General features: G+C 34.3%; 1 protein-coding gene across 1 annotated transcript in view; it reads left to right on the top strand.

Annotated features, from left to right (window-relative positions):
• The window catches only part of LOC134528918 (trypsin-3-like), a 57,123-nt gene that overhangs the window by 18,169 nt on the left and 22,954 nt on the right, over positions 1–16,000 (top strand). Inside the window, exon 3 of the mRNA XM_063362585.1 lies at positions 4,006–4,140. Within this exon, the coding sequence (XP_063218655.1) occupies positions 4,006–4,140 (135 nt within the window). The remainder of the gene's footprint in view (positions 1–4,005; positions 4,141–16,000) is intronic.

The raw sequence follows: 16,000 nt of genomic DNA, 5'->3' as shown, positions 1-16,000 counted from the left end.
TAATAGCATTATCGCCAGCAATTGCCACCATAATTATTTTCAGTACTTGCTACTAGCAGTGCTAGAGAGTGCTGCCGCCATATTGTTTTCAATATTCGATACCAGAATTGCTAGTGTCATGTAGTACACACATCTGCTAGTGAATGCTGCCGCCATATTGATTTAATTTTTAACCACAACAATGCAGTAATATTTACTACCATGGAAACCACCATGGTCATCTAGGCTGCAATGTTGATAAATCTGTAATCATCAACGAAGGAATTCTGGAACAAATTCCAAAAATCATAAAATATCATCTACTAATTTACCGATTGATTCGATAGATTTCTATCCTTAGTTCGATCCTTTGTCGATGCCAAAATGTCAATTTTAGCCTATAAAATATACTATACAAGTAAAAGGTTCGAGATTAAAAACAAAACATTAACACAAACAAATTTGTAATATGTAAATTCTATACGAACAAAAACAAGCAAATTTCTAGAGTTTATATATTTCTACAGTCATCTTAGAGTGCGAACCATGCCTTGGCATGTGTTTTCAGGGTAGCTCCAAATAACAGTTGATTACCACTTTTTTTTTTACACAGTTTAGAGTTTTAAGTTTTGTTAAAAGGACAGTGATATGTTTCATTATGTCTCGTACTGAACATGTGTACAGGCATCTTGCCACAGAAGGTAGATTTTGATCCCGATGAGTGCGCAACCAGTACGTCGCAATTCCTGGTGTGTCTTTAAATCTTCCATAGCATATAAACTGGCTACAACACCTATTGTACTTATATTTAACAAGTTTGGAGTTATTATTAAAATATTGTATTACATACTCGCGAAATTTCAAGTTTTTTTGTTGTCACAGTACGTACAGTTGATTGATGGAACACCACCAGCTGCTGCTGATGACATTACACAAATTAAAGTCTACCGTTGTGCTGTCCGTGACAATGGTACACCTTCAACTGAGATCTCTGGAGATCTCAGCCTCGTTGCCATCGGGATTTCTGTCGCCATCAGCATTTCTGTAGTCGGCATTCCTTTCAACCAAGTCATGTAAAATGTCAGGCGTAGATAAAGGTCAAGTGTAACTGAACCAAGAGGACTTATATTTAGATTCTGGTTATACCTGACGAACAGGTCATGTCCTACGACAAACATATAGAATTATCATCTCCGATTCATGAGGCCAGGCTATGTCCAATGTCAAGCGTATAGTCAAGCCGTATCCGAACCACATTACCAGGCCATGTCCAATGTCAGGCGTATAAACCAAGTGTATCCGAAGTGTAGCACTCTCTAGCAGATGATGTGTGCACTAGCCTTGCTAGTAGCAAGTATTGAAAATAATTATGGTGGCAATTGCTGACGGTGAAGATATTATTCCTTAAATTAAACAAAATAATCCAGAAAACTCTAGCAGACGAAATTAAAATGGTCGACCCAAGATGGCCGCCAAGAAGTCATAATTTCTGCCTTGACAGAAGTGGTGGGGTTCAGTATTCAGGTAGCCTCCGTGGAGGAAGGACCCCGTAACAATTTCTTTCTCTCACCATGTTCGAACCAATGAAAGTAGTTTTAGTATTAAAATTTTATTAAATTTGTAATTTAATAATATTTATCAAATAATTTAACTTTTTCAATTTTCTATGTTAATAATCACGGTTTGCCAAGATGGTGGCTGTGACACCGTAATCAAAAATGGTGGCCATCTAAATATCTTAATTGTCAGGGTCATGACCTAAGCAGCTTAGTGCGGCTTTTCAATGGGAGATTTAAGCCGCTTTTAGGAATTTTCAAGACATTTTCTGACATGGCACATTTTCCCTCGAAAAGGGAATATTTTCCTCGAAAAGGGAATTATTCCCTCAGGAAGGGAAGTTCAATTTTTTTTTTTTTTGGCTGAAATTTTTTCTTAAAAACTTAAAACTTTGCTCAGTTATGACTAAATTTTTTTTTGTCCTTTTCGACCATTTATGAGTCTTTTTGGTCAATTTTTTGGCAAAATTTAGAATGTCAAGGTTAATAGTCGAATTCAAGATCATTCTATATGGCTGCCGAGACGTCGCAATCCAAGATGGCTGTCGTCACCACGGCACCACAGCCGTGACCTGTCCCCGGTGGAACCAACATGTACTACTGATTTAAAATCCTAGAACAAAGAAGAATTCAATTATACATGCATTTAGTAAATTTATAATTTAAAATAATGATTAAAAATATTATTACAAAATTATTTAATTCTGTTTACAATGAAAATGACTACAAAAACGTCTACAAAACGTATTACAAAGGGGAGAATATTAACATCTAAACAGAGAACTAAGTGATAAACATAACGGGATGGACACTATCGACAAAATAAAAACAATTTTTAATGAACAATAAATAACATAATAATACACATAAGATTTAAGATAAAGTAGTGTTCGTAAACTTAAAAAAAATTGTTTTCTTACTATGTGCATTATATTACTAACTAACAGTGAAATGCAGTGGACAGAATAAATGTTCTATGTAAATATGTATAATATGAATACCCTAAAAGTTCCACTATACAAGATTGTTTATTTTTTTATACAGAAAAACTTCAAATAACAAATTTTTTCAAATATATTTAATATTTTTTTTATTAAAAGTAGTTGTAAGTAAATATTTTTAAATATTAAAAAAAAGCAGCAAAACTGAATTCCCTTATATTTTTATGAGCTATAATTTTCATATTCTTTCTCAGTTTAAGCACATGTGCCATATTTACCGCTGTATTTATTTTTACTCTTTTTCTCTTTATCATTATTTTTTATTTTTACGTTATTTTATACAAAGTTAAAAAAAAATTGAGGAGCTGGTATTTGTAACGATATGAATTTTGTTTGAAAAAATGTAAGTAAATATATTTTTAAATTTTAGAATAAATGTTTATTTGATATTAAAACATTCGATCTCTGTAAATGAAATTAAAGATTTACTGAGATTGGTAAAGAACATTATGGCCGTTACAATTTTTGTCAAAACCTCAAGACAATAATTTTTCAGGTATTAAGAAATGTTTATAAGTAGAATATAAAGGTATAATGAAAAAGTAAATAAAAAATTTAAAATGTGACCAGATAAAAAAATTATAAGAATCATAAATATGAAAAATTAATTATTCAATTATTTTATAATTAATTTTTCTGAACCACCAAACCCACATTCTTGTTATTATTGCACTGTTGAGCGTCTAAGGTCTCTCGTACATGTAAGCGAATTTTAATAATCAAACTATATCTTATTTTCAACTGAGTGAAATGGCGGAGAAACGAACTCAAGATATTATGTAGTTGTTAGTCTAACGTATTAACCTCTCGATCAAGGTGCATGATTGAGGAGAAGTTAATATAATTATAAATTGTTTTTTTTATCACCTTTATCTTAATTTGTGTTAATAATATAATTTTCAAACTACTTTCTAATAATGTTTGTTAAATATAATATTTTACACATTAAAAGTCTGTTAACCAATTAATATTAAAAGAGTTAAATCATAGCCAAGTCATCATTGCCTTTAACTTAAAAATTGTTTTAAAATGAGTTTTGAAAAGCGGATGGATATAAAAGACATTACAAATTTTGCCAAATCGATTTACAAAGTTCTAATCAATCTGTAACACAGTGCCCAACCAAAAATTTATAATTATCAAAACAACAAGTGTTTAAGAAAACGGAATGCTAGTATATCAATAATTTACTTTTTGAAACGCGGATGTATATGAATTACATACATATTTTACAAAAACTATTTACAAGATACTAAACCTGTAATAAAAAATATGTTCGCAAAACACTTAACTAAACTAAAAATATATGATTTAAAAATATTTAAGGTCATATTTCAAAATAACTTATTAGTAGTAATAATTAAACCATGAAAAATAATTTAAAACTCATAACATATTTTAAACTGCCCAACCGATTCACTTACAACAATTTATGAAAATATTTAACATAGACAGCAATCGTTTTCTAGGACGTGTATTGCGGAGGAACTCTAATTGCACCGAAGTGGGTCCTGACTGCAGCTCATTGCTTTCGAACAACAATGTACGTGAGGATAGGAGAGCATGATTTGAACCACTATGAAGGAACCGAGACTGATATAAAGGTAAGTGTCCTTAAGAAATCTTTATTTTTGTAGTCAGTATTGCATAAAATTAGCTGCCGGATTGGATGTTATTTATTTATGAGCTAGTCTAAGGCGGTTTATAATAATTTATTTTTTGGTAAAATATTAATATGTAGCCACACTGGATAAATCGGTGGATTGAATAAAACATCTATAATGGGTTCCATCTAACTGAAACTTTTGGAATAAACTTTTAGCAGTCATCCCCATCATAATTTGCACACCGTTCACCTTTAACATAGCCTGCCTTACGCGTGTTCTAGCTGAAAACCATAAAGGGTACAATGTTTTTAGTGATCAGATTTGTTGGAACGAACCCGAAATAGTTTGAAAAATAATATTTTCATCTAAATTTACAGCTACAAATAGTTTCGTACTTTATTCTAGACCATGCCAAGCTATTCGATGATTCAGTTAATAAAGCAGCAATTTTGTCCAATGGCAAAACAATCTTCATACTAATAAAGCAGTTTTTAAATGGTCAAACACAACGTTCTTCATTGTAATCGTTTGTAATTTTAATAAATTGAGGATGGGTGTGATATTGAATAATGCCTAACGTGTAGAAAAAAAAACTGAAATTTGCCTAGAGTTGGGATACAAAACGTATGAGATGTATAATCACCCAGGACATATAACATAAGTATACAGATTGAGTCTGAATCCGGCCAACAGGCTTCGGTTGCACGTTCATAACGGAAAAAAATAAGTTGGAAACATCTATACGACCCAGGGTCTAATTGCTTTTCAAGGCCGGCATACGTATTTGAGTTGAAGCTCAACAACTGGTTTATTGCTAATCACATAGAAAGTATTTAAGACGGAATACTAAACGTCGGTATAATGAATGCTTAAACAAAATTATAAAACCACTGCAAAATGTTTTACTGCCGTGAAATTATTTAATTGAAATAATTGGGTCCTTTTACATTTCATAAATTTTTGTGACATGTTGGTAATAATAACTGTTTGGGAAACCTATGTTGCGCACGAAGGTATTGCTATCTAGACGCTTTTATAGTACAGTTCGACTCGACAGATATCGATGACGATTCGCACGCCTCGGCATAATAATTGTGATTTATTTAATTGACAACTGCTTTGATGTCAGGATATAGTGTTGCGCACTAGGTGATTAAGACATCATACTTCTCTATTTGGCTCGTAGACGAGTACCTCCACTGCAAAATGTTTTACTGCCGTGAAATTATTTAATTGAAATAATTGGGTCCCTTTATATTTCATAAATTTTTGTGACGTGTTGGTAATAATAACTGTTTGGGAAACCTATGTTGCGCACGAAGGTATTGCTATCTAGACGCTTTTATAGTATAGTTCGACTCGACAGATATCGATGACGATTCGCACGCCTCGGCATAATAATTGTGATTTATTTAATTGACAACTGCTGATGTCAGGATATAGTGTTGCGTACTAGGTGATTAATACATCATACTTCTCTATTTTGGCTCGTAGACGAGTACCTGTTTTTATTACTACGTGGGTGTTTCCTCACATATATGGAGACTCAAGGACAGTATTGTTGTAAGGACAGCTGTTGTAAAACCACGCTTGAATCTGCCAGTGAAAGTTGGCCTGCAATCTAAACATGAACCTATGGAAACTACTGCAAATTAGTGAAATTTCATTGGCAAACTGTTAAAAATTCTCCATTATTCACCACTTCGAATAATTGTATAAAATTTTAGAAGTGCATTCCAAAATTAAAGATCCAGGGTCAACTTCTGACAGTATGGTGACAAATTCAATAACCGAGCTTAATGCATCGTGTTTCCCAAGTTAACACCGTGGAACCTGTCCAGCACGTGCTCAACTATATTACTCGCAAATCTTTCAACTGTAAAGATTTTTGTGACATCTGAGTTTCTTAATTTACATCAAAACATGAAAACTGCCTCGTTTTACGCCATTTTTCATGCTTGTCAGTGGCAGTACCATGGAAGAGGCGATAGGGGCAATTTATCTCTCCCCCCTCACAAAATAACCATCGTAATTAATAATAATTTAAGATAATTTAAAATATAAAGAAAATTTAAATACCTCAGACATTTTTTAAATAGCTTAGAGAGATATAACTTTTTTTAAATTTATAGCTCTCTATTTAACTGGGAACTGTTCCATACCTACCCCCTAAAGCGATTTGGCCATCCGCTTCCCCCCCCCCCCCAACACCCCTCCCCAAAAATTGTGTCCCACCCAAATTTATAAGCTGGGTCCTTCCGTGATGCTTATACATTTTAGTGATTGTATGATACGTCTGTGATGCGATAGTGCCTGAAATCCCAATAGTGGAAACGTTCTCTGAATAACGAAAACATATTATTGCGAAGTTAAGAAAACCTCTTATCCTAAGTCTTAAAAAAATACTTGATATCTTTTGTTTTGAAGTGAAACTTCTTGGCTGAGGGGGTACAATTTTCGAGCGTTACGAAAATTCCGATCGCATGAGGGGAAAAGTTAGATACGTGGTGGGGGAACCGGTAGAGGAGAAGAGTGCGTCAGCGGCGACCCCACTCCAACTTATGCACTAGCGGTCGAATGGGAAGACGGCAAGGTTCGTAGCGTAGCATGCTATAAGCTATTTGTGACGGTCGGAAGGGGAAAAGGCAGGTGTGAGGTAGAAATGACGCAGCAGTGATGCTACGGAATTCTCGTAACGCTACTTGTGTTTGTCTTCTCCTTAGTTTTTTTTTATTGGAGATCATACCGTATTCTTACTATTCTCAATTATTATCTCTTATTCAATAAAAAATACTAATAATTTATTTTTTCTACACCTAATAAGCATGAAGTTCCACTTCTGTCGCACGTGGATTTCACGCACACACTTTTTTTTTAATTTTAGAAGTTATACTTATTTAAGCTCATTTAGGGTAAAATTTTAGAACGGAAACGGATAGATTTGCGCGCGTACCAAGGACAGATCTTTATGATGAAGTCTATAAAGCGCATGCGCCCACGAGCCGTAGTCTTCTTCCGGATAGCCGACCGCATGAGGTGTCATTAGCCTATATATATTAGCTTTCATGAACATCAGGGGACGTACCAAGCGTATCGGTGTGCCAAATAAATATTTTTTAAAAACTAAACTATCCTGGAATAAATTTTATAAATGTGAATATTCTAAAAAATAAATAATCTAAACCTTAAAAAATATATTTTTATATTGAAATTACGCAATTGATATTCTAACATTTCTTTCATTCTGTTATCGTGACTGATAGCTCGGTTGACAGTCCGGCTTGGGAGTACAGGCACGTGGACGTGTGTACATGTGAGTGTGTTCGACATACGTGAGAAGAGACTGTTTCAGCTAGACTCTGCCTGCACACATCTACCTACCTAACAAACACCGCCGTATAATCCTGTTAAAGTGGATGTGCACACACCTACAAAACGCGTCAACGTGCTCTGCGTGAAAGCCATTGGCTAGGGATGTACACAACTGGATGGACGTGACATTTCCCATACACGAAGACGAACTGGTGACTGTCCAGATGGACGGTCGCCAACGATGCGTATTTATCAAGCAGACTTCCATGACACACTGCGAGAGGATCATTCTGACGTCTGGCGATACATCCCAGATTCTAACAGCGTCGGGTGAGTCCATTTTGACCGACTTTGCAATTTGCCTGGATAACCCATACGTATTTTTATCAACCTGCCTGTTGAAGTTTAAAATGAAAATAGTGTTAATGCTCTAACAGTGTCTTTAACTGACGGCCTCTGGACGAGATGCAAGGTGGAAACCGGAGTAGGTGTTGTCAAGATACGGTTAGATAAAGACGTACCGTCAACGCCGACAGTGGAAGGTCGCCCAGGCGTGGCGTGTATGGCGGCCAGCCACAGACGCGCCGTCTGTGCAAGGCGCCGGGTCACGCGCGGACCACCTGTCCCGCGACACGCGCCTTATACGTGCATGCTCCTGGGCGCTGGCGCTTGCTGCGTGAGTGCGTGACAGGCTCCGGGCAAGCACGGCACACGTGGCACCGCAGCGCCGCTCCGGAGAACACCGGTCCAAACACGGGAAGGCGAAAACACGACCCGGGATTCTGGACACATGGTTGCCATTCAGCGCATACTGTCAAACACATCACCCGTGCTGTAACACGACATGGTGTAGGTGAACACTCACAGAGACAAGAAATTCGGCTCAGATCAGTGCTCATGCTGACAACACAGTCTACGACACATGTGCCGCGGACTGATTACATCATCATAGCCAATGCGAGCCGTCAGGTCGGAAGCTCATTTGTGGTTCGGATCTGGGGCTCGCCAAGAGTCCCAGGCCGCGGAATGCCGCCCATAACCTCTGGTGTTCAGTTGAGTCCGTTCAGGTTTGGCGTGTTTTTATGGAAATGAGGGTGGTTGCCAGTTGCTGGTTGTTCTGGTAGGCGCATGGGGTGCGAGGAAGGAGTGCCTGCGCGCCAAGGAGGTCGCAAGTTTTTTTTTTATATAGATAATTTATAATTTATTTTGTGCAAGATAGCAGGGGAAGATGTACTGGCTAGCCAGAGCCCCCGGAGGGCCCAGCACGGGCCCAGGGCACAGGATCCGTCCGAGGTCACGCTGTTGTGGTTGGTCTGAAACTGGGGACAGTGGAGTCAGTCCGGTCGTCGGCAGTTTGACCTCTTGCGCCGCACCGAGTGCTGTTGCCCCTTGGTTGATCTTTGTTTGAAGGGGATGGGGGGGTGTTTCCTCGCGGCGTGGTCAACAACCAGGAGGGGGGCAGCGCACCCCGCTCCCGGGCTGTTCTGTGCCGCCACAGGGGGGCCACTCAGGCCGCAATGATTTGTCACTGCCCGCCTCGGGTACAGCCCGTTCGCGGGTCAGATGTCCGGCCTGCCCCTCGGAGGACTTCGCAAGGAGGACGCGCGTGGGCGAGTTGCACTTTGTGGGTGCGCATCGCGCAGCCTCGTGACCACAGAACAGTAATAAGGGTATAGAACGCTCACTCAAGTGTATAAGATCGGAACCATAAAACGCTACACTAGCGCCGCTGTGGCCGTGAATTGAACTAAAATTTAAAAGGCGGGCATTTGAATTTAAATTGCGGCGGGAAATTTAAATTCCGTAAAAGAATGCACAAAATAATAATGAACTACAATTTGCCTGCAAAACTAAAATGTTTTAATAAACACAAAAAGGTGCTAAAAGTGACCAAACATTACCAACAGAAGAACTCAAAGTTCCACCACAATTAAGTGTGAACAGGCCATGCTTGCTTTTGCCCTTAATTTTTATTTTCATTCAACAACAGTTATATTTTAATATATTTTCACAGACAAATTTCATAGAAGTTACCATCATAAAAATGTTTTATTTCATGAAATCTAATTCACTTACAATAAATATTGACACAAGTTCTACCAATGCACTTGTTAAATACCACTTTATTAAACAATCTCTTGATAACTTCAGTCAGATCACATAAAAAATGAAATTACATATAATTTAAAGCATGATAAGAAATTTTATTTTATAAAAAAAGTGTGTGTGTGTGTATGTATATGTATGTGTATATATATAAATTAAAATTAATAATATATTTACCTTTATTATACTAATAAAAAACAGCACCAAATAAGCAGAGCATAAAATGTTTGTTAAAATTGAAGCTCCTTTGCGAGCAGTTTTTATTTTAAAAACTGAATGGGACAAAAAATAGTTTTTTTTAGTTAGTCTTTTTATTTTTTTAGGCGATATAAAATGTAGGGATGTGTAAAATCGGAGGGAGTGGTGTGTGTGTAAATACGGAGTGCTACTGTACTTTACTTTATAATTTGTGTTTATCACAAGGAAAAGGGAACAGAATCAGAATTTGATCCAATTACAATGCCAAAAATACACAAATCTGAAATATAATTTATTGATCACTGATGGTCAACACATATGTAGGACAATACAAATACACACAATTCAATAAAAAACATTAAACATTACTGTCTTGCTATTTTATACACAGGTAGCATGTTATCACACAAAAAAATATAGTACCTAAATAAGTTAGGTGAACACTCATAACATTGTACACTAACCTAAGTACACAAATTCAAAGTTGGGATTAACAAATTGTTAATGATAATGTTATTAAAGGTGCTTCGACTGTTCCAATCCTGCAGTCATCAAAAAAGACTCGACACATATATCATTGTAAGAATATCATATTCAATAATGTTACATAATGCTAACTACTAGAGATGTGAAAAAGCTGTTTTATTTTTATGCCGATTTCGTTACAAAAAACAGTCACTTCGGTGTTTTGTGTTTTTACACAAGAAATTAAATTCAATTAACAATTTCTCATGTAAAATAATTGTGTTTTTTTAGTGCAATTACGTGTCATTTTCACTTACAAATTTTAGACACTCTAGACATAAGGACAATATTTAATGGTATTTTTTTATGTTGATTTTCATTAGACACATTTTTTATTTGCCAAAAATATAACTTAAAATTTAATCATTCTATTTCATTTTAGTCTCACTGACATTTACTTACCTAACAAAGATTAAAATTCACATTAATTCAAGGAGTACATATTTTTACGCAAAAAGCTAGCTAAAGTAATTATGAGTATGAAATGCATTAGTTTAGTTACAACTCGTTAAATTTAACATTTGAACAACAATTTCAATTTTATGGATTGATATCAGTTTGCCTTTTATTATACTATTTGCTGTATTAACTGCTGTATTGGTGTTATGAGGTGTATCAACATTCATTTCGGTGATATATCAGTTTTATTTCTGTGTTATTATTTACACTGTAAATTCCCATCACTTCTAATTACTTTTTTTCAGTGATAGTTTATCGACATAAGTTCTCCAAAAATTGACTTAAAACCAGCAAAAATGTATTAATATCATGCTTACGATTTCATAAAATAATTTTCAGTTGTATAATATCAACTTAAAAAGATGTACTAAATCCTCATTGATTTTATAACTACGTACCAATGTATATATTATTTTTTATTTTTACCAACTGAAAATGTTTGCATGTATATGTTGTGATTTAATGCCGTGTATGTGTTAATAAAATTTTTTGGTGTTTCTCATTTATAATATCACAGTTTAAACTATGAACTAGTACATACTGTACATTCAATCTTTAAGTTAGCAACAATTCTACTAATTTGTTTCAATACTAATAGGTATGTTACAAAACAGTATAGTTGTTCAGTAATTCACACCCAACATTTTTATAACAAAATCACAAGAATACATTTGTGTACTGATAATACAAAATATTTTTCCAAATAAAACTTTTGAAATGAAAATAAAGTAATGTTGAATTGCTAGACAAGAAGTATTGCAGTATTGGGATTAAAACTGAAAAAAATTAAGATGACATTCATAGCACTTAAAACCATCGGCATATTTCTCCCATGCCAAAAAACTACCAGAAACATTACAAAATTACCGTTCTCTGGTAACTGAACCTTACATAAGCGACACAATACTTAATGGAACATTTTTATATTCCTTTGTTTTAGATTTTGTTGTAGTGTCATGTTACTTTTCCTATTATGAAATACACAATCATGCAAATGTTACTGAAGTATGCATGCACAGACTTTATACTCTGTCAATGTTATCACTGGTGCTCTTATTCGTTTAGTATTAAATATGTCAATACACAAATTAAAGTTTAAAGTTTGGCTTGCTGTTACCAATAATTACAGTTTTATGGATTACTCACTGTTTTTGTAGTACAGTATGAGAACATTTTTTTCCCCCAACTCTCTACCATGTCCAGTTATGTTGAGATACTAAGTAAGTTTACTAAATAAATGGGAAACAGATAGTTTCATTGTAAACTGCATGAAATGATACCAAAATGTTTATATCTGAATTATTGCAGTCAATAACTAAAGAGAAATATTTTGCTTGTGTTTGAGCCTTTACAATTACTTTTTCTAATACCACATACACCCATTAAAAAATGCTACAAAAATATTTTTGGAAAAGTAACATACATACAACTATAAATATGTTTACAATTAAACTAATTATTGCTTCACAAGCATCAATCAGCCTTTATTATTTTATTAAATTTCTATGTACAGCAGAGCAGAGTTTAGGTGCTACACCTAAAGCTGACACAGGAAAAATGCAATGACTATCTATGCTTGCTAAAAGTGCGTACATTTTCTTTTGTATAAATTTTTTAATACTTATATGTAAATGGGACCATTAAGAAAGGGGAAATTTGTTGTACAAAATGTGTAAACCTTACTAGCAATGTAAAAATTATTTTCAATCAATGCATTTACATTAATGGCAGACTGAAAACACAACAGGCTAAATTTTACTGTTCAAATTGAAATATGTTAATAACAATTCTCCATTCTGTACTGGGTTAACTTATAAAAAGAAAAACTTTTGATTATGACCCATTGTATTCATTGTAGAACTTTTAATCATTTTCCAAAACATGTGTCCTAACAGCATGACATTATACAATTCAATTATACCTAGGTCAACTTAGCTAACAAAATAATGAATTCCGTAAAATTAAAACGGTAGTGTCATACTGTCACTATCAGTATGAAAGTAATCTTTTTTGTTTGCACTGAATTATTACGTGAAACAGACTAATTTGTGCATGGATAGTGCATTCACAGCAACCTCCGACTTTTTGAAACCAACCAATGAAAACTCACTCCAGAAAAAAATTTACCCACTCGATACAAACCATACTAGCTTCTTATACAACTGTTACCATTAAGGAAATAAGTTTTTATGATCACATTAACTTTCACTAAAGCTTTGTAAATAATTCATCATACTGTTTTTATTTTGTAGACACACAAATTAAGAACTGTGAGTGAAGAATGATGTTAACACTGGCTATTACGAAATAGTTTGTGCGCAGAAATAAATTGAGTTTTGAAAAGTTAATTGTTTATTTAATATCTTATTTACATGTTCGCAGTCATTGTTGGAACTAAAAATCCAACATACCTACTTTTTTTTAATATTAATATTGTGGATAAACAGCACACCTTGTTTCAATCAGGGAGTTTTTATGTGATGATGCCAGCTAGCGTTCATTTTTATTTTGTGTGATTATGAGTAGCAAATATAGCAGGTAGCAAAGATGGTGTTCATTTAAATGTTAATTTGGTATTTAGTTATCTTTTTCAGATTAACATTGTTTTAAATTACCATTTGCAAAAACATTGTAACTTTCATCTATAGTACTACAATGGAAGCACTCAGTCATTTGTGTCCGTCCCTGTTTTATTAACAAGCAACAAATTGTTGCAAATTCTAGTTACCTTATATACATATATATGTACACACATATACATACATATACACACATAAACAAACAACACATTAAAGATAGATGCTTGGCTTACTGGTGTAAACAGTAAGCTCTTAAGGAATATATTTATAACAAAATAAATAGGGTCTGTAAAATTTGCTAATAAATTGGGGCGAAGAAATAGGCTTTAATTTTTACACTGTGGACAGTTACAATGAGCTACTTTTTGCCCTTATTTTTATATTATTCTTGTAAAGATCATGTGCTTTAATTTTTATACTGTCTGTGCAGCGAACATGCAAAGACAACTTTCCAGTCAAAATTTTGTTTACACTAGTAAGCCAAGCATGCAACTTTAGTTTAACTAAAATCTTAATTGTTAACATCTTGACATCATGCTCCACACAAGAAAATGATGCCTGAACGCTTTTCTCGACACAGTTCTGTAATGAGGCCAAAACACTGAGCTTATTGCAAAAAAAAAGGGCAAAATTTCTTGCACACAAGTGCTAACCTTATTGCAGAAGTGAACAAATTTGGTATTAGGCAAGCACAGAGCTTTAAGTGAATAGCGCCGAGCAATTATTAAATCATGATGACCCTCTTCAGTACACGAAATGAGTTCAGCTTTGCATTGTGCACAGTCACGTGTAGCCAAGAACACCCTCTTTGCAACATATCCACTAATGTACGAGTTGGTGGCACATGCTGGTTTAGAATTATGAGATTTTTTTTAGTACCATGAAAATGAAACTCTTCCTCTGATAGCCCAACTTGTGATGTTTCCAAACAAACATCTGATGCAGTTTCGGTTTCATTCATTGAGATGAATGACAATACGGTATCTAGAGCACCATCAGACTCATCAATTTCACAGTTCGCCCCAACTGAATGTGAAGAGACAAAATTGGTAACAAGAAGTGATTTAAAAGCTTTTGTAAATGTGGCACAAGTATGATTGACATTCCGAAAACCATTACTTCGAATACAACCAAAAAAAATTTCCAATGGGTCTTGCTTAAAATTTCTCGTACATACATACTTGAAGCATTCTTGATGCAGCTCTTTGCACAAATATTTAAGCCCTTGCAGTGTCGCAATCCAGTGTGTTACAAAAGGTGGTGGATGGATATTCAAAAACCAAAGATGAGAGAATCTGAAGGGCTTCATTCCAGAAGTTCACATGTGGAGATGTCTTTGTCACTGCGCATCGTAACGTTTTACCTTGTATCGGAATATGACAGCTCCCATTGACACTGTCAAACAGCTGATCCATAAAAAGTAGGTCAGCTGTATCTTCTGCTAATGGATCCAACATTACTTCTTTACATCCACTTAGAACCAGTTCTGAAACCAAATAGAAAGGAAGCATGTCAGGAATGATGTCTCATAAAATCTAATTTCACACACCTTTCTTTAGCAATCCTTATTTTAATATGTATACAACAAAGAGCTGAACCAAATTTAGGAAAATACAAGCATATACCTTAGGTTTAAAGTTAACTGTAATAGACAATATGTTTGTCACGTTAAAGTTGTTATAGACAAGTGCCTTGTAAATAATTTACAGCAGGGGTAAATATACATTACACATAGTGATTGTGCAAATATTAAGCTCGCACATAAAATATGTTAATGCATAGAAAAAAGTGGATGATGAAATACAAAAGAACATTAAAACTGTTTCGAATATAAAAAAAACTTTGGTGGAAGGGGAAAAAATAGTATGTATAATTGTTGAAACTTCTTGAATTAACGTCAAGTACTTATATGGTCACCTTGTCAAATCTGTCAAAATTACGAATTGGAAACAAATCAGTCATCAAAACAAGTTTAATAATAAATGCGTTATATCAAAAAGTTTCAAATTATAAGTAGTCACAGTAGTAACTTTTTAAATGACAGCTATACATGAAGTTGACTCCAGAATATTAACTTCCTTCCATTCAAAACTGGACATAGAGAGTTTTGTAAATTATAGGCAATACATTTTGGAATGACATTCAACAGTTGAAAGTAGATTATGTGAAACAATATAATGCAATTCAATTAGTATGTTATCTAATTTGTTGTGGACATATTCTACATATCGTATTTTGATTTATTTAAAGTTCTGTATTTATTAATATTTATTTTTCCTCAATATTAATATGAACATGAATATTTAGTTTAAAATAATCGAGAAAGTAAATATTAAGTTTTAAATAAGTTGTGATTAAAATGCTAATTGCAGCATGATAGATGCTAATTTATAAAATATTAGATGCTAATTTTCCAGCCCCTATAAATTAGGCTAATTAAATAAGATAAAGTTTTACTGGGTAGGTCTGAGAATGTGTAAACATACAATATGGCTAAGTAAATTTGAAAAAGTACCTTTCTGTTCAACTTATTTTAAATTTGGCTGGTATCCAGCGGGACGGCAAGCTGTTCAACATTTGCAGAAAGTTAAGTGTGCACAGCAAGGTACTATCCTCTTGTAGGTAACACAATAACATGGTTGCTGCTATTCTGCAATCCATTATGCATTTGATCTAGT

The sequence above is a fragment of the Bacillus rossius genome, chromosome 2 (genome assembly GCF_032445375.1).
Source record: "Bacillus rossius redtenbacheri isolate Brsri chromosome 2, Brsri_v3, whole genome shotgun sequence".
NCBI lineage: Eukaryota > Metazoa > Arthropoda > Insecta > Phasmatodea > Bacillidae > Bacillus > Bacillus rossius.
Note: the sequence above shows the minus strand (reverse complement) of the source record. Positions and strands in the feature narration are given on the sequence as shown.